The sequence below is a fragment of the Blennius ocellaris genome (assembly GCF_963422515.1).
Source record: "Blennius ocellaris genome assembly, chromosome: 24".
NCBI lineage: Eukaryota > Metazoa > Chordata > Actinopteri > Blenniiformes > Blenniidae > Blennius > Blennius ocellaris.
Window position 1 is genome coordinate 9,761,783 of NC_137673.1, and position 25,224 is coordinate 9,787,006.

Genomic DNA, 25,224 nt, shown 5'->3' on the forward strand with positions numbered 1-25,224 from the left:
TTCACACTGAGGGAGTCACTATTAAAAAAAGAAATTGGGAAATACCTTTTTTCTGTATTTATTTGATTCCTGTTGATAAAACTTTGATGAGAATAACTTTATATTGTTAATAGAGGCTACAGAGTTAAAAATTTAAAAATTTTCAGGTGGTGGTGTGCCTCCAGATTTTTCCAAAGACAAAAGTGTGCCTTGGCTTTAAACACTGTCTTAAAGGAGTCGTCAGATAGTGTTAGCAGTTAGCGCTTGGTGGTCTGTTAGCTTTAGCTGCTCAATTTACCAGAGGTGGGTTTGCGATATTCGCCGTCTGTGTTAACGACAATAAACCCTGCAGCTTCTTCACCCCCGGAGGAACCGGCTTCGAGGCGTTCATCAGCTCGGCCGGCGTGCTAGTGGTGGCCGTGTGCACCAAGAAGGAATACGTCACCGTCATGCTTCCAGATTACTGCTTCTGTGACTCCCTGTGGGTGAGTCGACCGCCGGATCACAGGAAAAACTCATTTCTGTGCTTTTATTGAGCTCTTATAACATCTAGGCATGGGAACCTTTCACATTTGAACTGGTACAGGAATCAAAGAAAGAAAATCCATGATTTTTTGGGGGGGTTTTTTTAAGAAAAATTTTTTTTTTTTTTCCTCAATGCACCTAAAAATGACTGCACACATTAGATATATTGTCAAAAGTGCAACTTTATTGCCGTGATTGTCCTCAGAGTTAAGGTGCATCTAAACGATCCCAAAATAAAAAGTAAATGAGGCTCCGTCGTTCAACAAATTCAACCTTTAACCCAGGTTTAAATGCAACAGCAACTATGGAAACCTACAAGGGTCTTAGAGCGGAATGCGAAAAATGCACCAAAAAAACGTGAATTTTCAAAATAAAACTTTTTTTTTAGCTACAAATTCGATAAATGAAATTTTTTTTGTGTGTCCACAGCACAGCATCGGCGTGGTGCACGTCCCGGGGAAGAGGCCGTTTGGACAGAGTCTGGTCTACATTTACGTGGACGGACAGCAGAAGCTCTCCGCCCCCCTGAAGTACCCCGTCATGACCGAGGTGACTCCCGTCAACACCGCCCAACACTGTCGCCCGACGATTCCCAACACGGTTTGAACGTGGTGTCTGTCCTGTCGCCCCCCCCCTCCAGCCGTTCACCTCCTGCTGCATCGGCTCGGCGGGACACCGCACCACCACCCCGCCGCCCTCGCAGATCCCGGACCCCCCCTTCTCCTCGGCCGGCGCGCCCACCGCCCGCTCCTCGCTGGGCGGCATCCTGTCGCCGCACACCTGGGGCGGGCTGCTGGGGAGCAAGACCGAGTCGGTGACCAAGCTGATCTCGGCGGGGACGCAGGACAGCGAGTGGGGGAGCCCCACGTCGCTGCAGGGCCAGATGGGCGGGGTCATGGCGTTCCACGAAGCCCTGCAGCCCGGACACGTCAAGGCCATCTGCAGCGCGGGGCCGAACTGCATCTCCCCTCTGAAGGCCCAGGAGTCGGAGCTCGGCGACCTGTCCACCAAACTGCTGCTGCACTACTCGCCCAAGGTGACCGGGATCTGAGCTTTTCACATCGACTCGGTTTGAAATCAAATCTGAAACGTGCCGCTTTGGGTCCCCCCCCCCCCAGGCGTGTCGGAACCCCATCTGCCTGGATCTGTCTCCCAACATGCTGCACGGGCGCCTGACGGGGAACAAGGTCGTCAACTGGGACATCAAGGTACCTGCAGCACTCTGTCTTGCATCACAATTGTGACGTCACAATTTGAATTTCGAACTGAATCAAAGCAGGCTTTGAATTTTAAACGCCAGCAGATTTCAAACGCATTGTCTTTTTTCATTGAATTGATTTCGGTGGAGAAAAATTCAGTGTGAAAAAATTTCAACTCCACTAGAAATGACAAATAAATTCCGTGTAAAAGGGAAAAATAAATAAATAAATTCAAGAGCCATTGTGCAGGGAACGATTGCTTCTACCTGGATCTTTTGCAGCGGATTCCTTTTGGAGCTGAATTTTGTTTACAACTGAATTATTTTGCATTGGCATTTTTAGACATTGAATTTTTTTGGGAGTGTTTTATTTATTTATTTATTTATTAAATTTTTCTTTTCTCATTTTGCAATGTGATGCAATGGCATGATGCTTTATGTGCTTTTATTTGTGGAATCTAAAAAAAAAAAAAACAATTAAAAAAAAAGACATTCTTATTTTTTTCAGACAATTTTTATTTTTTAGTTCTTTTTTTTTTCAGTCTAGATTTTTTTTTTTTTTTTGCAATATTGCAATAAATTCAGTGTCAAAATATTCAACTCTCAAACTTGACATGAAAAAGAAAAAAAAAAATCAGAAGCCTAAAAAAATTCTGTGCTAAAAATTAAAAGTCTGATTCTGATGGTTAAAAAAAAAGATTCAGAGTTAGAAATTGAAACTCTGATATATTGCCAGACTGAACACGTATTGATGTGTGGCAGGATATGATCAACTGTGTGGGAGGTCTACCGGTGCTGTTCCCCATCCTGGAGCAGCTCATCCTGCTGACCCCGGATCAGAACGGCGATCCTGCAGCCGGGTCGGACTTCATCACGCCTGACGTGACCACGCCGGCGGACGGCGACTGGGTCATCCTCCCGTCAAACCGGGCTTCAGGTTGAGCGCATGTTACAGGTCTCTATTCTGCTTTCCTCCCTCTTTTGCAGCATTGTAAACAGGATTTTCCGCTGTTTTTAATCTGGCAGAGGCTCGTCTGGAGAAGAACCTGGTGGCCACGTTTCTGTTGGTGCTGAAGCATTTCCTGCAGAGGCATCTGATCAACCAGGAGAGTCTGCTGCACTCGCACGGCGCCGGGACCCTCGGAGCGCTGCTGCAGAAGGTTTGAACCATGTTAGACGTCGCGGTTGCATGATTAAGAAGCGAAGCCCCTCCAGCACCGGCGAGGCGGGAGAACGAACCACCGCGCCACCGTGCGGCTCAAGTGTTTCAGATCATTTGCAGCTTCAGCTCTGGAAGAAAGTTCTGGCTCGATAGGAGACATTTCAGGAAATGAATTCAGCGCATTCAGACCATGCCAGAAGGACATAAGCCTCTTTTGTTTCCCCTCCCTGGTTCAAACTGGATTAGCTTGACTTGTATTGGAGGGCTTAAGAGTCTGATTGGCTCCATTTGACAGTCTTTCTCGCGGGGCTCCATCAGCGTGCAGATCCTCCTGTAATTCACTCCTGTGTCTTTCATTTTCATTTATTTATTCATGCGGGACGGGGCACAATAACGTACAAGCCTTCACCTGGTTACTCTAAATATGCTAATTGGCCATCTGATGTCCCACATAAAACCATACAAGGTTACAAACATATGAAAATGATATTAAATGGAGACTGTGATGATCAATTCATTCTTCTTAATAACCTACCATAAAGGTATTATTTAGGTAAAGCGCTGACTCAGCAGTCTGTTTTTCTTTTCTGCCACCAGTCCAACCAGTCCTCATCTCCTGTATTTATTTGTTTAGGCGAGGCTGTGGAAGTTTACATGACCAGAGAGATAAAAATGAAAATTTCCCCGATGTTGTGATAGAACCACGCCCTGATAAACTCCAACCCCCCCCCCCCTTTTTTTGGTGGGGTTTTCCCCCAGAATTCCTTCTCCTCATTTGCTTATTATCTGGATCCAAGTTGCCCTGACTTTGCATGTGTGTGTGTTACGCGTGCGTGCGTGTAGATCCCGGCGGGCTACGTGGACGTGAGCGTGCTGGTCGCCGTGCAGCTCCTCGTCGAGCAGGTGACGTACGAGAAGAACCAGGCGCTGCTGCAGCAGCTCCACACGCATCTCCTCTTCAACTTCAACATCTGGAACAAAGGAGACTTCCCTCTGCGCATAGGTTTGCCCCACGCCTCCTCCAGCCCTCCACACGCCGCGCCGACGCCGGCGGTCTTATGAGTCTCGGCCCGCCACGCTGTCGGTACCCGAGCCACGACGTGAAGTCTGCGGACTGTGCGATGAAAGCGCACATTGAATCGCAATAGCGTATTAAGCAACATGCCTGAGTGGTTGCGTAACACGTACGCATGATTTACTAGCATTCGAGTTAGCGATCACTAGCTTCTACTAGCATTTTGCATTAGCAACCACTTGCGTTTTTCGTTGGTATTTAATAACGTCTACTAGCATTTAGCATCAGCATTCACTGTTGCATTCACAACGTCAGCCGCCATTGACCCGGGCTGCAACGTCACAGCCTCCGATTAGAACCACAAGCCAAAGATTTCACTCCAGAGCGTCGGCCATGATTGTTTCCTTCTCTCGAAGGTCACATCCAGTACATGTCCACCGTCATCAAAGACAACAGGAAGCTGTTCAGGAAGAAGTACGGCGTTCAGTTTCTGCTGGACACCATGCGCCTGTATTATGGGTAAGACCCCGTCACACAAATTCTAAACACGTCCATACAAAATGATTTCCCCTTTTTCTTTGTTTTTTTTTCCTCTTTTTCTTTCTTTTTTCTGCTTTTACACTCTAGTTCTTTGCCGATAAACGACTTCCAAAAAGCTTCACATACATGAAAACCAGAAATAGTAGAATTGACAATAACGTCGGTTTTCACAGACATGTCAGGCAACACAAGCGCAGTTTGTAGAAATGCTTCCATGTAAACAAAGGCACATGTAATAACAGTATTTTACAAAGTGTTTCAACTCGCACTGCACGTCTGTTAGGAACTATACGGTAATCTGTAAGCGCCCGTTATCGTCTCTGCTTTTAGCAAGAACACTAACAAAGACAGCGACCTCAGCGAGGACGACGTGCGGACGGTGCGGGCGTCGCTCTGCAGCCTCATCAAGTACTACATCAGCAAGGGCATGACGCAGGAGGAGATGCACAGCATTCTGGGATACATCGCCGCCATTGGAGACGAAGACCAGGTGAGAGCAGATTTGATCTAGTATCTTATGGAAGCTCAAGCTGGGCGACGTGGCCGGAGAACATTTATTGTGCAAAGCTTATTTGATAGAAAGGAAGAAAAAAAAAGATTCAAGTAATATATTTTTCCAAGTTTATTTATTAAACAGTGTCTAAAAGTGTGAAATGAAGATTGATTGTCACATCTAAATGTAAACCCCCTCCAATAGGAATGAATGAATGAATGGGAAAAAGAAAGCAAAATTATGAATGAATAAAGAAATATAAGAAAAAATTAATTAATACAGAAATAAAATAAATTATGAGTTTTTAAAAAATTCAAAAAGGGAGGGTAACTAATGACCAATGATCAAAACATTGATGACATCATCACCGGTATAGTCATTTCTTTTTTTTTTTTTAAATATATATTTATTGAGTTTTTTTTACTTTAACAAGGCAAATTACAACATCACAGTAGAAATGCAGAGACAAATATCGCTCGATTAGCATCCATACAATTAAATATCAAGGTGCCTTAAGAACAAATAATATTCCTTCAAGTATTTTTGAAAATTAGGAAAAAGCAATACACAAATCCAAACGAAACAACAACACAAAAACAAACAAAAAAAAACAAAAACAGAAAAAACAAAAAACAAAACCAAAACAGATCAAAACAAAACACTCATAAAGGGGTTATAACGTTATTTAACAATCTATGAATGTCCACCTAATCTTACATTGTCCACGCAAATTATAGATATTAGGGATCAACTACAGCTTCAGATATCTTAATATTGGTCCCCATACAACCTGACATTTTTGAGAGTTTCCTGAGACCTCATACCTCAACTTTTCAATGTGTAAAATCCCAACAAATTCCCTGAGCCAAACCTCAAATTGTGGTGGAGAGTCTGATTTCCACACTTTTAGAATGCATCTTTTTGCGACGACCATGCCATAAGAAATAATTGTGGCTAAATTATGACCCAAATTTTCCAAAGTGCTGGAGTAGCCAAGCAAAGCAGTCTGAGGATCAGGATCGATATTCGGTATAGTCATTTCTAACGTAATACCGTTGATGCCGCCCACCCCATAACGGAAGCACTTTATCCAAGCTGAATCTCAAGTTTCTCAGAACGATGTCGAACTCGCCGAGTGTGTGTTTGTGCTGCAGCTGTGCGCCGTCCTGGAGCTGCTGCTCAGCCTCCTCCAGAGCAGTCCGGCTCGCGACCAGCTCTTCCTGCTGCTCTTCGAGCCCGGGGCGGCCGACTCCTGCTACGCCCTGCTGCTCAACAACAAGCACTCGGATCGCCTCCGGGAGCTCGTCTTCAAGGTACGACGCCGAAGTCCCACTGTAAAGGCGCCGGCGTTCTCCCAGCGGGATGAGGCCTCGCGGGTTCCGACCGGGTCGTGCTGATCCGTGTCTTCCGCCCCTTGCAGCTGTCTGAGCGCATGCTGCGCTGCGACCGCGTCTACGAGAAGAACAAGCAGCGGCTGCGGCTCCGCGAGGCGGGCTACTCCGGCCTGTCGCTGCTCTTCTCCGAGCTCCACATCACGCCCACGCTGGTCCGCTGCCTCCTCAACCAGGTCCTCCACACAGGTCGGCGCTCCATTTGGGGAGTTCGCGCTTTGATGTCGTCCGGGGTAAAAGTCAGGCGGTCGCACAGGAGTTAACGGCCAACGCTTGTCGTCTGCAGATCAAGTGGTGAACTACAAGGACCTGATGGCGCTGGTGCAGCTCACGCACCGCGCTGGACCCAGCGTCCGCCTCATCGTCTGCAAGAGGGTGAGAAGATCTGCTCGTCTTAAAGGAGTCATGACATGGAAATCCCACGTTTCTTTGTTGTAACGTGTATCTTGGTATTGGAACCTCAGATCATACAGAAAATCTGGAGTTTGAAAGTGTTTGAGCTCTTTGTTCAAACGAGAATCGCGTACAAGGGAACGACGCCTCAAAACGTGAGGTGTTGATTATTGTCAACACGGGAGGCTTGGATCATAAACCCGCTTCAGGTAAATTCAGCTGCTAGCCACAGCTCGCTGTTAGCCACAGCTAGCAGTTAGCCACAGCTCGCAGTTATCCACGTGAAATACCCGGCTGTGTTCTAGCTCCGCCCACTTTATGAAGGACACATCAAGGCTGGACCTGTGTGGACCATACCCATAATGCATTTGACAAGAAATTCACAAAAATCCGAGAATGTACCTGTAAGTACACACCTGCATACTTGGCGAGTCAGTGAGTCTGTACTTGACTGTACCAACTTGCTTTCTTAATTAAGAAATGGCGTTTGAACCCCAGGTGATTTTAAAAATGAGCCCGTATTTCATTTAAAATCTCCAGGTTGCGTTTCTCTGCGGCCTGGATGATTGTCGACGCTCTACTTTTGGTTTTTAGTTTTATTTCTGCGGGTATGAACTTTGAACTCCATCGTCATGATTGACTGTTCCTGCCAATCAACGCACCTAACATCAGTCAAGATCTGTCATGTACTCCCGGAAGAGGAAGTAGCGGTATGGAAAAGGGTCCACATGAGCTCAATGGTTTATTTTTTCGACATTTTTTAATACATTTTAAGAATTAATTCAGAAACGTGTTCTCCTCCTCCAGGTGTGCCAGCTGCTGCAGTCCCAGCAGGACGCCGCCGTCCAGATCTCCAAGCAGCAGTGCTGGCAGGACACCCTCATGCGGCTGTACCTCCGTGGCGAAGGCGCCTTGCCGCCGCGCGGCTCCGACAGCGTCAGCACCTGCAGCCTGGACCTGAGCCGCTCCGGCGGCTCCAACCGCCTGGAGCTGCCGCTGGACAAGAGGAGCCGCGCCGGCAGCTCGGGCCGCCTGGACCGGCCGGACGACGACCGCCTCAGCATCGGCGACACGCGCTCCGTGGACAGCCTGGACAACGGCGACGTCATCTCGCTGCTGGACACGCCGTCCTCGTCGGCCTCGGCCGAGCCGCCGCTCCACGCCAAGCCCTGGGTGGTGGGGAAGTCGGGGGGCCTGTCGCTGGATCTGTCCCACCTGCAGGCCTACGAGGGCGGGGGCAGCGGCAGCCAGACGCCGGGGAGCATGCCCAGCACGCCGTCGCCCATCGAGACCTCCAAGCCGTTCCCCGGCGGCGGCGGCGACCGAGACGCGAGCTCGTCGCTGCCCGAAGACGGCTTCCTGTTCAGCGACAACATCTCGCTGGGGGAGTCCTTCAACAACGTCGAGGTGAGGAGTCGAAACGTCGACGCCAACAAATGCGACCAGGGAACTCCAGTTCAACTTGTTATATCTTGAAATGTGATTTTTTTTTTTTCGTCTTTTTATTTGTTGAAAGTCGACAAATCAACTAAATCTATTTCACCAAATAGTGAATAAGTAGAAGTAGAACAACATCATCTGGCTGCATGTCTTTATTAAAATCCACCGCTTCTTCAGAAATAGTCCAGTATTTTATTTGTTTATTTATTTGAGCCAATATTTTACCAGTTTAAGCCTTTTCAGCACATTTATCTATCTTTCCATCCATCCTTTATCCTTTATTCATAAATCAGTTAATTTCAATATGTAAAACTATTTTATTAAGACTAATTATCTGAAAAAAGTAAAAAATAACTGACATTTTTAATATCTAATATTAATCCATGTATTAAAACATATGAGTAATAGCATAATATATTAATATATGATGTAGAATACATTTAATAAAATGTAATCATGATTATGTAGGGATATTTTTGAAAATATGACGACTGTTTAAAAGTGTTTTTTCTCAAAGGTAGAGTGTTCAGGGTTGTCATGGTCAGACCGAGAAGAATTAATACTTTGCATATATAAAATAAGATTATAAGACTGAAGGAAGGCGCCTTCTCCTTTCGATCCAAAGTTCCCAAGATTGAACATGAATGAAGGAATGAGTTTGTCCTCATTGGCTGCAGCCTGGGGGCATTTAGATAAATTCAGGGGAAAAGAAATTCCTCCTCGAGCTTTTTCGTCTTTTAAACACCTGCCTTTTCCTCAGCGAACATAAATCCCACAACATCTGAAGTCTCACAAAAAACATGTTGGCTCAGTGAATGAATAATTAAAGGTGGTTGCATCGACCATCAACATGCTCGAAAAGGAAAAATAAGTTACGTTGCCTCTTTTCTCCATTTCAAAAACAGTGTTTTATGTTCATGTCACAGGTACAATCTGGATATATTTTATGATACTTTTAGTTTTTGTAGCTTTTTCAAACTTTTATGGGGGTTTTTTTCTGGCTCATTTGATCCATTTGAGCTGTTTTCTCATTGTAGCTTGGTGATTCCTAATGGTTCCAGCTGTTTTCTTCCATCACTTATTCCCTTCTTTCTTTTCCTTTTTGTTTATCCTCATTTCTTTCTATCTATAATTCTTTTGTTTGCCTCCAAAAAATAGCGACACTCGCACTTGTTGAGTTTTTTTGGTGTAGCTTTAGTTATTTTGTTCATTTTCAGCCATTCCGGCTACGGTGGATGTTTTAGCTGTTTGATCTTATTTAGCTGGGGATTTGCAGGTTGAATAAAAAAAGTTGTATTTCTATTCCGAAGAGCTGAAGAGCCACATGTTGCAGGCTAACGTGTGTCATCCTGGGAGTGAAGAAAAGCACGAATGTGATGTCCTGTGGTGTGTTGTCGCCCCCTAGCGGGCGGAGGAGGAGCTGTGCGGCATGCTGCTGGAGATCATCCTGTGTGTGATGTGGCGTGGCGTGGAGGGCTCCGACGACTCGGCGTGGCTGGAGCGAGGCCAGGTCTTCTCGGCGCTCACCAAACTCGGGACGGCCAACGAGCTGCTGCTGCCGGTCGATCAGATCAAGCTCAGGTCAGTCGAGGGGCCCCGTTTCCACGGCAACGATTAGTCGCAGACCCTCTCTACTCCTCGTCTCCCCGCAAGGTGTTCTCCTACGATTTCTTTCTGCGTCTGCTTCTCCTGATTGTCGCGGTTAGCTTTGCTTGTTCACTACCCAGAATGCATTGTGTGCGCGACGTCGCGTCCTCTCGCTGTAACGATCGCAGATATGAGAACCGAGGCTGATGTTTTCAAGTGTCGCCGTCTCGTTCGCTCTCGCAGTCTCATGGAGCGCATGCTGGAGTGGGCGGTGAGCGACAACCGCGAGGCGTCGGCCGCCACGCTGCCCCAGCACACGGAGAACGCGGTGCGCCTGCTGCACCTGGTGCAGGACTTCCTGCAGGCCGAGGGCCTGGTCAACCCGGCGCTGTGGACGGAGAAGGCCCTGGAGGAGACGGTGACGCTGATGGACAGCCTGATGGTGTGGTACGCCGCCGGCACGCAGTGGTTCCAGCTGTCGCAGGTCGGACTGAGGCTGCTCCTCGGCTTCATGGCGCAGGAGGACCCAGAGGTGAGCGTGCGTCCTTTGGCGATGGCGACTTTGATAGATACGGAATTCACTAACTTTTTTTTTTTAATTCTTTATTTATGAGTTTTGATATTTTGACACAATGAAACATACAGGACTCCCAGAAGAAACTGGAAATAAAAAATGTTTGGATAAAACACACTTTAAAAGTGTGGTCAACAGTCCAGAAAAGAATTAAAGGGACAGCTGGTCTTTCACGGGCAATGCAGATGACCCAGAAATCCCGATTTCCCCCCCTCCACAGTGGACATTACCTTTAAGAGATGGGAAGGCAGAGGCCTAAAGGTTATTGATCAGCTGTTTTGTGATAATGTTTTACAGCCATTCTCAATATCTCCAAGACAAGTTCTCTTTACCCCAAACCGACATGTTCCGTTACTTTCAGATTCGACACGATGTTACAAACCATAACAATTGGAATACAATTAAAACTACCCCATCAAATGTTGAAACCTACCTGATTAATATAATGAGACACCATCTACCAAACAAAAAACATGTTTCCCATTTATATAGAAACCTGCTACTGGACACATCAGACAATACATTAAAAATAAATGGGAGCTGGAACTGAAGATTATAATAGAGGATGGAGAGTGGGAAACAATTTGTAGTGGCTGTCATAAAGGAATCAATAGTAACACGTGGAAAGAGTTTGATTGGAAGACGAAGATAAGGTTCTTGAAAAGTACCTGCTACATATACTATTGATGACTGCAAGGAAAATGGTGACAGTAAAGTGGAGGAATTCACAGCCACCAGCAGTGGGACAATGGAAACAAGAAGTGAGAGAGGCGTATGGAATGGAGGCTTTAATGGCAAAACTACAGTTGGAGTCTGAGATCTTAATGAAAAATGGGTTCCCTATAGAAAAATACCTGTCGAACTGATTGGCCACCTACACGACACGGTAATGTTTTAACTGCCCATCTTTCTATGTATTTGTCTCATATCGGTTCTGTTGTCATAGTATTATCATTGTTATTTTTCTTACACTGTCATGTATATGCTGTCTTGCTGTCGAGGAAGGTTTTGTAACGCGAGTTCTCATGTTCATGTTTATTATTAAAAAAATAAAAAAATAAATAAAGTTTTAAAAAAACCACACAGAACATTGTAGAACAGGGAGTGACGATAGATAACAATTAATTCTCAATTAAAGAAAAGATATCAACAATAAAGATGAGAGAGAGAAAGGAAAGACTAACTACAGTCTACATTCTGAGTATGGAATTGGGCCTTTTTGCATTGGTGTATGTCACCATCTTACCCCAGCATGCGTCAAACCAGCCTTGTTTATCATGAACCAACCAGTCAACTCTTCCATCCTATAGATTTCCAATGTGGTTTCCCACCATAATGTTAAAGTTGGTATGTCCAAAGATAACCATTTCTTAGTTATAGTTGTTTTGCTTGCTACCAGCAAGGCACTAAACAAACACTTATCTTTTTTCCCCCAGTTCTGTGGTACACATCCAAAAAAACGTAGTTTTCATTTCAAAGGCAAATGTCCAGTTAAGAATTTCCTGCAGTTGTTCCATGAATGTCCGTCCAGTATTGTTTGATGAAGGGGCAGTCCCAAAATATGTGTGGTTTGCGCGTTGATTTCCACGTCGTCTCCAGCAGACGGGGTGTTTCCGTCGTAGTGATTCTGAGATGGAGTGATAAAATACCTGATTGTGGTTTTCCACCCGAATTCTCCATCTTGTAGAAGCAGTACACTTCCACTGAGATTTACATATCAAAGTCTTCTGATATATTTACTCCTCCCAAAACGCCTTGACATGTGTAGTTGAGTGGGGCGTAATGTTTGTTAGACATTTATACAAACTTGAAATAATTTTCTTATTGGTGTTTCCATCATATGCATTTCTAAACATTTTTATCAAATCCTTATTCGTCTCAGATGTCATTTTCATGTTTTTGTCTATGTAATGCCGTATTTGGAGATATCTATAAAAATTAAAGCTGCAAGCAGCATTGGTCGGGACCTCGAGATTGCCCGTTGGGGGGGTGGCTATGAACGGTTAATTAAAAAATATATTATTTAAGCAAAAAAAAAAAAAAAAAAAAATTAGTACTTTTATTTTGAAAAAACGGCGTCAAAACCAGCTAATTAGCTAGTGATTTGTGATTGCAGCACCCCCATTAGGCTACCTACCAAATTTCGGCTCAATCGGACAATGCTTGCTCGCATGCTAACAGGCATGCTAAGCCGCAAGCTAGCCGAGCTGCCTGAAAATATCTGTTGGGTACTCCTCAGATGGCCCCGATCCTGAATCTGGTCTTACTTCAATTGTAGTGTAAAAGACACAGCACTTATGGCACAATAAAGGTTTTTCAAAAACTTCCACCTACATGAATTATATGGCCTCAGGCCAGGCCTCCTACGGAGGTCAGTGTGTGACATGAGAGTGACCTGGTGGAGTGCCGGGCCTAGGAGGCCCGGCCTTTGTCGGCGGTGTGCGAAGGTGTGAATGATGCAATAAAGGTTTTTCACAAACTTCCACCGACATGAATTACATGTCTCAGGTCAGGCCTCCAACAAAGGTCAGTGCGATACATGACAGTGACCTGGTGGAGTGCCGGGCCTAGGAGGCCCGGCCTTTGTCGGCGGTGTCGAAGGTACGAAGGTTCAGCTCAATCGGATAATGTTTGTTAAAATGCTAACGGGCTTGCTAGGCCTATGAGATCCTGAAAATGTCACTGAGATGCTCCCCCTCTCCAATTCCCCGGTCCCCGGAGCAGGATTGCGCAATCCTGCTGTAGATTTTCACAGCAGGTGCACGTCACTTTGATCATTAAGTGTGAGAGCTAGAGTGGGAGAGATATTTTCATAATTCCAAGATGTCGCAAACAACTGCTCTGAATCCATAGTTATCGGGGGAGTATGTGGATAAAAATACCATACTTTTGTAGGAATTTTTGTCGTCTTTAATACTGTGTGGGTTTGGAAGCAGTCAGAGGTAAAGTTTGGACACCAGGGGGCGCTGTTTGGCAGGAACGGCAGATTTGGCTCCATCCGCTATAGTGTTAAGATTTCGGACGAGAAAAATGTTACTGTGTCGCTTTAACTCGTCATTCTGGGGACTTGTTTTGGAATTTTCCCCACATATGTTACATCCTCTTGTTCGGCAGGGTCTCGTAGTCGTGGCGATGCCCTCGGTTTGTGGCTGAGAGTCACGGTTTGCAAACAGTTAGGAGTAGTTCGGGGAGTTTAAAATCGTTGATTTTGAGGGAGAATTTTCGGTTTCCCCATGTTAATGGATGACAGGAGCCAAAAAGGCGATTAGGGGGTGGGGAGCTTGGACGGCTAATAAAAATTAAACTGGACTAGGTAAGAAAATTTCCCTCTAGAGTTCAGTAGTAAACAATCTCCTCTATTTTTGTATATCTCAATTTAACCGATGCGACCTTCGCCCTATGAGGAGTTAAATTTTCCGTTTCTGCCTTTTTTTCCCTTTTTTGGGCGAATACCTTACATTGAAAGGCAAATAGCCGGCTTCCTGTTGGAGTTAGGTCAAAAGTTAGAGCGCGTGAGTCGTAGGGGTCGAGTAGACGAAGAAGTTTCGTATTCGCTGTTTTTCTCTACGACATTCTAATAATATTTAGGGACCTCGCCAACGGCTGGGCCCTAGGCCCAGCCAACGGCAGGTCTCTTTTGGATTTCGTCGTCGCCAAAAGTGCGGGCCCTCCGAACCCCCTAAACACGCTCAAAAACTCACCAAATTTGGGAGACTCGTCAAAAGTGTGGCACTCCACAATCTCACGTCAAAAAATTCCCCAAAAATCCAAAAATGGCTCTCTAGCGCCACCTAGAAAATTGCAATCACCCGCCACGGTCCGTAAGAATGTCGTAGAGAAAAACAGCGAATACGAAACTTCTTCGTCTACTCGACCCCTACGACTCACGCGCTCTAACTTTTGACCTAACTCCAACAGGAAGCCGGCTATTTGCCTTTCAATGTAAGGTATTCGCCCAAAAAAGGGAAAAAAAGGCAGAAACGGAAAATTTAACTCCTCATAGGGCGAAGGTCGCATCGGTTAAATTGAGATATACAAAAATAGAGGAGATTGTTTACTACTGAACTCTAGAGGGAAATTTTCTTACCTAGTCCAGTTTAATTTTTATTAGCCGTCCAAGCTCCCCACCCCCTAATCGCCTTTTTGGCTCCTGTCATCCATTAACATGGGGAAACCGAAAATTCTCCCTCAAAATCAACGATTTTAAACTCCCCGAACTACTCCTAACTGTTTGCAAACCGTGACTCTCAGCCACAAACCGAGGGCATCGCCACGACTACGAGACCCTGCCGAACAAGAGGATGTAACATATGTGGGGAAAATTCCAAAACAAGTCCCCAGAATGACGAGTTAAAGCGACACAGTAACATTTTTCTCGTCCGAAATCTTAACACTATAGCGGATGGAGCCAAATCTGCCGTTCCTGCCAAACAGCGCCCCCTGGTGTCCAAACTTTACCTCTGACTGCTTCCAAACCCACACAGTATTAAAGACGACAAAAATTCCTACAAAAGTATGGTATTTTTATCCACATACTCCCCCGATAACTATGGATTCAGAGCAGTTGTTTGCGACATCTTGGAATTATGAAAATATCTCTCCCACTCTAGCTCTCACACTTAATGATCAAAGTGACGTGCACCTGCTGTGAAAATCTACAGCAGGATTGCGCAATCCTGCTCCGGGGACCGGGGAATTGGAGAGGGGGAGCATCTCAGTGACATTTTCAGGATCTCATAGGCCTAGCAAGCCCGTTAGCATTTTAACAAACATTATCCGATTGAGCTGAACCTTCGTACCTTCGACACCGCCGACAAAGGCCGGGCCTCCTAGGCCCGGCACTCCACCAGGTCACTGTCATGTATCGCACTGACCTTTGTTGGAGGCCTGACCTGAGACATGTAATTCATGTCGGTGGAAGTTTGTGAAAAACCTTTATTGCATCATTCACACCTTCGCACACCGCCGACAAAGGCCGGGCCTCCTAGGCCCGGCACTCCACCAGGTCACTCTCATGTCACACACTGACCTCCGTAGGAGGCCTGGCCTGAGGCCATATAATTCATGTAGGTGGAAGTTTTTGAAAAACCTTTATTGTGCCATAAGTGCTGTGTCTTTTACACTACAATTGAAGTAAGACCAGATTCAGGATCGGGGCCATCTGAGGAGTACCCAACAGATATTTTCAGGCAGCTCGGCTAGCTTGCGGCTTAGCATGCCTGTTAGCATGCGAGCAAGCATTGTCCGATTGAGCCGAAATTTGGTAGGTAGCCTAATGGGGGTGCTGCAATCACAAATCACTAGCTAATTAGCTGGTTTTGACGCCGTTTTTTCAAAATAAAAGTACTAATTTTTTTTTTTTTTTTTTTTTGCTTAAATAATATATTTTTTAATTAACCGTTCATAGCCACCCCCCCAACGGGCAATCTCGAGGTCCCGACCAATGCTGCTTGCAGCTTTAATTCTGTTTGAGTTTCTCAAAACTAATTAATTTTCCATTTTCTATCAATTTATTTATTATTGTTATTCCTTTGGAACACCAGATTTTAAAACGTGAATCCAATTTGTTTGGCTTGAAGTCCCAGTCATATGAATTCGCTAACTTTAACTGAAAAAAAATCCTAGCTTGTATAACTGGGAACGCTCAAAAATCTGTTCCGCCACCGTGCCGGGGACCGAATCCTGTACCCCTTCCTCCTTAACGCGGCGTCTCCGCCACCGCAGGTCTGCGCCATGGCCACGGCCAAGCTGAACGGCATCCTGCAGACCAAGGACGTGTCCAACCAGGACGAGGCGTGCTACCTGCTGGGCAAGGTGGAGGGCATCCTGCGGCGCTCCGTGCAGGAGCCGGCGGAGGAGACGTACTCCTTCCTGGTGCCGCTGCTGCGCACGCTGCTGTCCAAGGTGCACCGCCTCCTCTACATGGAGCTGCACCTGCCGCAGCTGCCCGACACCAACGGCAGCCCGTCCTTCTTCGAGGACTTCCAGCTGTACTGCAACTCGCCCGAGTGGCGCGTCTACCTCGATAAATACGTACGGGAAGGATGGGCTTATTTGTTCGCTATTCCCCGTGGTTTCTTCATTCGTTTACTTTCTAGTCATTTGATGGTTTCTCCAGATTATTCCGTACATGAAGCAGTACGAGATCGAGACGTTCAGTCAAGGCCACGAGACGACGGCGCTGTACTGGAAGGAGTGCTACGAGGCGTTCATGGTCAGCCTGCACAAGAGGGAGAGGGAGCGGGGCGAGAGCAAGATCCGCTTCCAGGTGAGTCCGCTTCCTTTGTGACGCAGGAGGCAAAGCCACCCAGAGAGGGACATAAGGAGGCAAGGCCACACAGAGCGCAGTCCCGCGACAAAGAGTGGTCAAATGTAGGGTCGTGAACGTGATGTAACATCATTACAACAATAATGGTACGAAGAACGTAGAATTGCGGCTGCAGGTCATGACAGCGGTTCAACTGGTGTCTGAAGCTGGGAGCTTCCTGTACCTTTCACAGTAAAAGCCGACAGTTCCAGGAGGTTCATTGCGGACTTGTTGAGAGTGACGGAACATTCTAGTGAATTACACAACAACTACAGGACATTAAAGACACACCACTCACACTCATGGTTCTAACAATCCACATCTCCCACATTTATCTTCCATTTTAATAATGTGTAGCAATAAAGGAGCTGAGACCTGCAGTGCATTATGGGAGTTTCTGTTTATCGTGTTTTAAATGTAATTATTGGGGGTTATATTAGGTTTGTAGTGTTGGTAGTAAGAAGGTTTTGGGTGTCCTCCTGGCGTGGTCTTCCTGTAGGACTGTCAAAATAAAATGTCTGCGTCTCTTTGGGTGTTGCGTTCAGTTGGTAACAGGACCAAGTGGCTCTTTGAGCATTAAAGGTTGCCGACCCCTGGTCTAGCGTTTAGCGTTTAGCGGCTAAAGTTAGCAGAGGTGGTTCTATGATATGAGCCTCCTGTTTTGGAGTGACGCCACCTTTTGGGGCCTCAAACAAAAAGAAACGTCGACTTTGAAACACACCAACACCAAGACACAAGCCTGAACGGTTCCTCTCGCCCTCCCAGGAGCAGTTCGTGGAGCCGTTCTCCCGCCGCGGCCGCCACGAGAACCTGCGCTACAACAGCATGCTGAAGCAGCAGCACAGCCAGAGCGGCACCCTGCTGCGGCAGTGGAAGGCGGCGCGCCGGGGGCTGGTGTGTGAGCGGGGGCCCTGGGCCGACAGGTGCTCACGTCCAACTGTTTCACTCTGAATCCGGGGGCTCTGCAGGAGCTCTCACCGTTGTAAATGTAGCCTGGAGCCAAAAAGATGTGCTGATTTCAACAAAAACAAGAAAAATTGCTATTGCTACGTTCATACACTAAATAAGATTCCTATCAACAAGATATATATTTTATTAAATTTGTAGCTCTGACCTTTTTCCCAGATTATTCATTTTTCTTTTCCTTTGTTTTTCAATTCCGCCACTTTTTTCCTTTTTCAATTTATTTGTATTATTTCTGTTCTGCTTTTTCTTTCTTTTTTCCACTATTTTTCTTTTTTATTGGTCCTTGCTTGGTTTCCTTTTTCTAATCCCCCCTCCTACTTGCTTTTTCCTTTTTCCCTTTATTTTCCTTTCTTTTTCTCAAAGCCATTCTGGCTGTCTTAGCTGTTTTCTATTATTCAGCAGTTTTGAAAATCGGTGTGAAATTTAAATAATAATGAAAACAAATATTTATTTACAAACCTTCATGGGGCCAACACAGAGCATCCAATGCTTAAAAACACATATATGATATTTCTCTGCAATCAAACTTGGTGTTTTTGGTTTCGGTCAACAGGCGGCAGGATGAGATGCACTGGAGGGTGTCCAGCGCGGAGAACTTCTCCCGCATGAGGCTGAAGCTGGTGCGCAATTACAACTTTGATCCTCACCGAGAGGCCAGCGCTCTGAGAGACAACCTGGGTAAGTTGTGGCTGCGCACGAGGCTGAGACGCTCCTGCCTCTCCCGGAGTTATGACGACACTCTCGTCTGGTGTCGTCGAATAACAGATTTCAAAACAAAAGGGACAAAAAACACAATGCCACTTTTGACATTTGAAGAAATACACTAAAGAAAGTTCACTCACATTTTTTTTTTGTAATGAACTTTTTATTTGGAAAACACATGGGTTTACAGTATCCTTGGACCTCTCCTCATTGTCTTTCATTAAATAAAATGAACAGAGAAAGAACAGAAACCAATAACGAAGAAGAGTCCAAGTATCTCAGTCCACACCGTCCTCCCGAGTTCTCCATTTTCTCGATGATGATTAAAAGAAAAAAAGGGGGGGGGGGGCTCATCTCCTCATTATGCTTTTGTCACCTGAGACAAACATCCACACACATTTCTTTTTAAAATGTTGGCACACCTAATAGGATATCAATTGAAATCTGATCTCACCGTTTTGACATATGCTGTCCATTTAGACCAAAGCTTATAAAATGTGTCTTTTTGCACCCTGAGGGAAAACGATAATTTTTCCATTATATAAATTCCATGAATATCGATCCATTCTTCAATGGTCGCTGATTCCACTTTCAACCATTTTCTGGTAATGGCTTTTTTACCTGCGGCCGGTAATATGGCCAGTAACTTTGTGTCATTTCTTGACCAATTACAGAAAACGATATCACCCAGATACAGAGTTTCACATGTAAGGGGGGTGTTTGATCTGAATATATTATTCATATGCATATGTAAGTCTTCCCAGTAGCTCCTGATTACCTGACCAAAAGATGTAGTTCACTCACATTTTAATTATTTCTGAAAATCTTCAGGACTTCTCTAAATACCCCACCTTTGATATGTGTGTGTGTGTGTGTGTGTGTGTGTGTGGCCTCAGGTGTGCACCACCAGCGTGTGAACCCCGAGTCCCTGCTGCTGGAGGCCGTGAAGCAGGTGAAGGTCAGCGACCTGGAGGACGACGTCCTGGAGCTGCCGGAGGACGACCCCGCCGCCGCCAACAACCAGTCAGTCTGAGAGCGAAAACCACTCCGATGGGACGCGGCGGGCGACTCGGACAGACGTCCTCAAGTCTGGCTGTGCGTCGTCTCCCCAGGGCCGAGGCGGAGGAGGCGGGGCAGAAGGAGAAGCTGGTGCTGTGGGAGGACTGCGAGCTGGTGACGGTGGTGGACGTGGTGCCGGGCCGCCTGGAGCTCACCACGCAGCACATCTACTTCTACGACGGCAGCGCCGAGAAGGAGGAGGGCGTCGGCCACGACTTCAAGTGGCCGCTGTCGCGGATCCGCGAGGTGCACCTCCGGCGGTACAACCTGCGGCGCTCGGCCCTGGAGATCTTCCTCATCGACCAGACCAACTACTTCCTCAACTTCAAGAAGGAGGTGAGGACGAGCTCCGCCCGCCGCGCCGACTCCTCCGGACCAGAGTCTCTCTCTCATTGGCCCGCTTTCCGTCCGCAGGCCAGAAACAAGGTGTACGGCCGCATGCTGCTGCTGCGCTCGCTGAGTCTGTACGGGACGCGCTCGCCTCAGGAGCTGCTCAAGGCCTCCGGACTCACGCAGGTCAGAACCACCACATCCCTTCATTCTTCATGCTCCTTACGTTGCCGAGCAACCAGGAAGTGTTTCTACCGTCTCTTCCAGAAATGGGTGAACCGGGAAATTTCCAACTTCGACTACTTGATGCAGCTGAACACGATCGCGGGCCGAACGTACAACAACCTGGCTCAGTACCCGGTGGTGCGTTCCTGACTCCTCCCCCCCCTCCGTCACTCTTATCTCTGCACACACACACACTTAATGATTGGATGTGTGTGTGTGCAGTTCCCGTGGATCCTGGCGGACTACACGTCGGAGGAGCTGGACCTCTCGGACCCGCAGGTCTTCAGAGATCTCTCCAAGCCGGTCGCCGTGCTGAACGAGCGCAACGCCAAGGCCGTCAGAGAGAAGTGCGGGTCGCCGCCGCTAAGCCGGCCGAAAGACGCGTGGAGAGAACGCGAATGGTGACGAGTCGTCTCGTGCTCCACAGGTACGAAAGCTTCGAGGACCCGACGGGAACCATCGACCGCTTCCACTACGGCACTCACTACTCCAACGCCGCCGGCGTCATGCACTACCTGATCCGCGTGGAGCCCTTCACCTCGCTGCACATCCAGCTGCAGAGCGGCCGGTGAGGAGCTGCTCCTCCCTCTCCTCTCTCCTCCTTTCCTCTCCTCCCTCTGCTCCTTCTTCTCCTCTCTCCTCCTTTCCTCTCCTCCCTCTGCTCCTTCTTCTCCTCTCTCCTCCCTCTGCTCCTTCTTCTCCTCTCTCCTCCTTTCCTCTCCTCCCTCTGCTCCTCCCTCTCCTCTCTCCTCCTTTTCTCTCCTCCCTCTGCTCCTTCTTCTCCTCTCTCCTCCTTTCCTCTCCTCCCTCTGCTCCTCCCTCTCCTCTCTCCTCCTTTTCTCTCCTCCGTCTGCTCCTTCTTCTCCTCTCTCCTCCTTTCCTCTCCTCCCTCTGCTCCTTCTTCTCCTCTCTCCTGCCTCTGCTCCTTCTTCTCTTCTCTCTCCCCATCTGCTCCTTCTTCTCCTCTCTCCTCCCTCTGCTCCTTCTTCTCCTCTCTCCTCCCTCTGCTCCTTCTTCTCTTCTCTCCTCCTTTTCTCTCCTCCCTCTGCTCCTTCTTCTCTTCTCTCCTCCCTTTCTCTCCTCCGTCTGCTCCTTCTGCTCTTCTCTCTCCCCCTCCTCCGTCTGCTCTTCTCTCTCCTCCTTCTCCTCTCTCCTCCATCTATTCCTTCTTCTCTTCTCTTCTCTCCTCCGTCTACTCCTTCTGCTCTTCTCTCTCCTCTGTCTGCTCCTTCTTTTCCACTCTCTCCTCTATCTGCTCCTTCTGCTCTTCTCTCTCCCCCTCCTCCTTCTGCTCTTCTCTCTCCCCCTCCTCCTTCTTCTCTTCTCTCCTCCTTTTCTCTCCTCCCTCTGCTCCTTCTCTCGCCTCCTTTTCTCCCCTCCCTCTGCTCCTTCTTCTCCTCTCTCCTCATTTTCTCTCCTCCCTCTGCTCCTTCTTCTCCTCTCTCCTCATTTTCTCTCCTCCCTCTGCTCCTTCTTCTCCTCTCTCCTCCTTTTCTCTCCTCCCTCTGCTCCTTCTTCTCCTCTCTCCTCCTTTTCTCTCCTCCCTCTGCTCCTTCTTCTCCTCTCTCCTCATTTTCTCTCCTCCCTCTGCTCCTTCTTCTCCTCTCTCCTCCTTTTCTCTCCTCCCTCTGCTCCTTCTTCTCTTCTCTCTCCCCCTCCTCCTCTATCTCCTCCGTCTGCTCCTTCTGCTCTTCTCTCTCCTCCATCTGCTCCTTCTGCTCTTCTCTCTCCTCCGTCTGCTCTTCTCTCTCCTCCTTCTCCTCTCTCCTCCATCTATTCCTTCTTCGCTTCTCTCCTCCGTCTGCTCCTTCTGCTCTTCTCTCTCCCCCTCCTCTGTCCTCTGTCTGCTTCTTCTGCTTTTCTCTCTCCCCCTCCTCCCCTCTCTCCTCCATCTGCTCCTTCTTCTCCTCTCACTCCTCTGTCAGTTCCTCTCTTGTCCTTTTTGTTTTCCAACAGCAAACTATCCTAAACTTTTGAGGACAAATAGTATCATTATTATTGTTATTATGGTTGTTATGGTTATAATACAGCATATATGTATATATTTTCCTCTTATTAGTACATGTATTGTTTTACTATTGTCCATTATTGATGAGTGATATTTTTAATATTATTGTTGTGATAACCGTGCTGATTATAAATAATGTATTTATTTATTTGTTTTTTGACCTTGTCTTTTTTAATTTTCTTTTTTTTCCCCTCTATTCTGTTATTATTAATACCAGCATATCCTTTCATTGTCTTTTATTTTTTTACGTTCATTTTTTTTAACCGTTCAAATTAAGGATATACCACCCAACCGCCTCATGGGAGTTTTTATTTAATATTCATTTGTGTGTCCAGGTTCGACTGTGCCGACCGCCAGTTCCACTCCATCCCCGCCACGTGGCAGACGCTCATGGACAACCCCAACGACGTGAAGGAGCTCATCCCGGAGTTCTTCTACTTCCCGGAGTTCTTGGAGAACCAGAACGGTGCCTTTTCGTCACGACCGTTTTCTTGTATCAACATTCAGGAACGCGTCTTAATATTTGGTTTTGGTTTTATTTCCCTCTCAGGCTTCGATCTGGGTCGACTGCAGCTCTCCAAGGAGAGAGTCAACGACGTCATGTTGCCCAAATGGGCCAAATCCCCCGAGGACTTCATCCACAAGCACCGCAAAGCTCTGGTCCGATTTAATCTCGGGATTTTCGAACATGCATAATCACGTGCGCTTGTGGGTTAACATTTAAGTTTCCTCTCGTTCCAGGAGTCGGAATACGTGTCGGCTCACCTTCACGAGTGGATCGATCTGATCTTCGGTTACAAGCAGCGAGGTCCTGCGGCGGTGAAGGCGCTCAACGTCTTCTACTACTGCACGTATGAAGGTAAAGCGTCCGTCGGCTGGTGGTGTCGTCTATCCCGTCGCCCTTGAGTCAATTCTTGAAATCTATTAGGGGGAGAGAGAAAAAAAAGCAGCCATTGAGCTCGTTAAGGTACAGCTCAAACTGTGATTTTCAGTTCCAACTGAGGTCCAACAAGATGCATGTTTCAACAAGGAAGCGTGAGATTTACACACGTCTCCTTTAAGAGCGTCGTATCAATGGCCGCACTTCCTCCGCAGGCGCGGTGGACTTGGACGCCATCACCGACGAGAAGGAGCGCAAAGCCCTGGAAGGAATGATCAGCAACTTTGGCCAGACGCCGTGCCAGCTGCTGAAGGTGCCGACGGGCCTCCACATGTTTTTTTCTTTCAGTGCGTCCGTTGTGAATGAAGGCTAAAGTGAAGTGTGCTGGTCTGTTCCAGGAGCCTCACCCGGTGCGTCTGTCGCAGGATGAGGTGGAGAAGAGGAAGGCCCTGCTGGACTCGTGTCCCCTCAGCATGTTCGAGCACCTCACCGACCTCAAGTCCTTCTTCGTGGAGGTTGAGTCTCCCGGCTCACTCGCTAGTGTTTTTATTCTGAACGCGCGCTTTCCTTCCACTAAAACTGTCGGTCGCCTTTCAGGGCATCAGTGACAACGTGCCGCTCATTAAAGCCGTGGTGCCCAAGAATCAGTCGCATTCCTTCATCACCCAGGGGAGTCCAGACACCATGGTGAGTGTTTGAATCCAGAATGGTAATCTAAAGCCTCGTTTCCACCGCACAGTACGGTATGACACTGTATGGTACATGTTCGCTGTGACACATCGTGACACAGTATGGAGTGATACATTGCAGTTAGTTGCATGGTTCCACCAGACAGTTTCGGTAAAAATGCAGGTTTGTGACGTCATCGCACGACACTGAACTCAGGACTTGTTTTGACGCTTTAGCTTCGCTATTCTGAAAGACAGAAAGTGATTAAATGCCCCTCCTCGTCGACTTTCTGTTTTCTTTCTGTCCTTTTGTTTTTATTTTGAGTTATTTTATTTTCCTGTATTTGTTTATTTCTTTTTCCCGTCTTGTTCGTGTGTTTTCTCAGCGGGTGCGAAGTTAAATAAGGCTCGGGTGTAGAAAACTGTTGTTATAGGTTTTTTTTTCCCCTCTTCAGCGTACACTATGTGGGACAAACCCGTCCATTTGTGTTCATTGTTGAACACTTTTAATAAAAAACATATTGAATACAAACAGTTGGGTATGGTACTTTCGGTACGATCCACAAGTTGTCAGTGGAGACGCATGAGAGCCCTTCTGTACCGTACCGGCACAAAATGGCCGCCGGTCTGAACTGTGTTGTGTCGGACCTGCAGGTGACTGTGAGTAAGAACTGCCTGCTGGGGACTCACGGCTGGCTGCCGTACAACAAGAACATCTCCAACTACTTCACCTTCATCAAAGACCCCACCGTGTCCAACAGCAAGTGAGAACCCCGCGCGTCTTCGTACGGCGCCCCGTCGTCGGAAGAGCGCCGGGTTTTCAGCCGTCTGGTTTCTCGCTCCCTCCACCCAGAACCCAGCGCTTCCTGTCGGGGCCGTTCGCCCCCGGCGTGGAGGTGAGCGCCGGGCTGTTCGTGGTCTCCCACGACGGGAAGCTGCTGTTCAGCGGCGGCCACTGGGACAACAGCCTCCGGGTCACGTCTCTGGTGAAAGGGAGGACGGTCGGCCAGCACATCAGGCACATGGGTACAGACCGGCCGGCGCCTTACGATCGCCATGACCTTTCCCTGCGTCACTGCTTTTTGTCCCCCCCCCCCCCTCAGACATCGTGACCTGCCTGTCGACCGACCACTGCGGCATCCACCTGATGTCTGGATCCAGAGACACCACGTGCATGGTGTGGCAGGTCCACCAGCAGGTGAGCGGCGCCGCACCAACCGTGCGCAAGCGCGTACTGGACCTCGCCGTTGACCACTTGCTGTTCTCGACTCGCAGGGCGGCGCTCCCGTGGGTCTCTACCCTAAACCCGTACAGGTGCTGTATGGACACACGGACGAGGTCGTGAGCGTCAGCATCAGCACGGAGCTGGACATGGCCGTGTCGGGATCCAGGGTGAGAATTTGAACGCGACACCTTGAACGCTGGGGGGTCGGATGGGTACACATCTCCCTACACGCAGAACACGCGCTGTGCGTAGGGCCCCGCGATCCATGGGGGGCCCCATTTTGCACAAGTGAATAGAATTTCCCTCGGGGGGGGGACTGACTGTTCATTTGATTCGTTAGTAATAAGTGTGACTGCAAGGCTTTCACACTTGAGATTCTCTTTCTGTTTATTCTGGACGTTTTTCAAATCGCTAAAACTCTGGCAGTCTGCACCCGTTCGTCACCATTCAAATATCAAATCGTGCAGCTTTTTCGGCACTTTCCGTCTATGTTCCGACTTTTTGAAATCTCGTCAACTTTTTAAAATATTTCAACTTTTGTGCCACTTTTTTTTCCA

At 47.5% G+C, this 25,224-nt stretch overlaps 1 protein-coding gene across 1 annotated transcript in view; it reads left to right on the forward strand.

Annotated features, from left to right (window-relative positions):
* nbeal1 (neurobeachin-like 1) overlaps positions 1-25,224 on the forward strand; it is a 49,862-nt gene that overhangs the window by 22,312 nt on the left and 2,326 nt on the right. Inside the window, 35 exon segments of the mRNA XM_080519782.1 lie at positions 332-464; positions 934-1,053; positions 1,145-1,540; positions 1,623-1,712; positions 2,465-2,639; positions 2,729-2,862; positions 3,708-3,867; positions 4,296-4,398; positions 4,750-4,909; positions 6,067-6,225; positions 6,333-6,492; positions 6,590-6,678; positions 7,504-8,103; positions 9,542-9,717; positions 9,967-10,255; positions 16,022-16,330; positions 16,416-16,565; positions 17,370-17,527; positions 18,124-18,248; positions 19,169-19,295; positions 19,385-19,667; positions 19,746-19,847; positions 19,929-20,024; positions 20,109-20,233; positions 20,314-20,454; positions 22,230-22,360; positions 22,445-22,554; positions 22,636-22,753; positions 22,990-23,087; positions 23,173-23,289; positions 23,372-23,461; positions 24,097-24,206; positions 24,296-24,468; positions 24,546-24,640; positions 24,718-24,834. Coding sequence (XP_080375908.1) covers positions 332-464; positions 934-1,053; positions 1,145-1,540; positions 1,623-1,712; positions 2,465-2,639; positions 2,729-2,862; positions 3,708-3,867; positions 4,296-4,398; positions 4,750-4,909; positions 6,067-6,225; positions 6,333-6,492; positions 6,590-6,678; positions 7,504-8,103; positions 9,542-9,717; positions 9,967-10,255; positions 16,022-16,330; positions 16,416-16,565; positions 17,370-17,527; positions 18,124-18,248; positions 19,169-19,295; positions 19,385-19,667; positions 19,746-19,847; positions 19,929-20,024; positions 20,109-20,233; positions 20,314-20,454; positions 22,230-22,360; positions 22,445-22,554; positions 22,636-22,753; positions 22,990-23,087; positions 23,173-23,289; positions 23,372-23,461; positions 24,097-24,206; positions 24,296-24,468; positions 24,546-24,640; positions 24,718-24,834 — 5,719 coding nt within the window.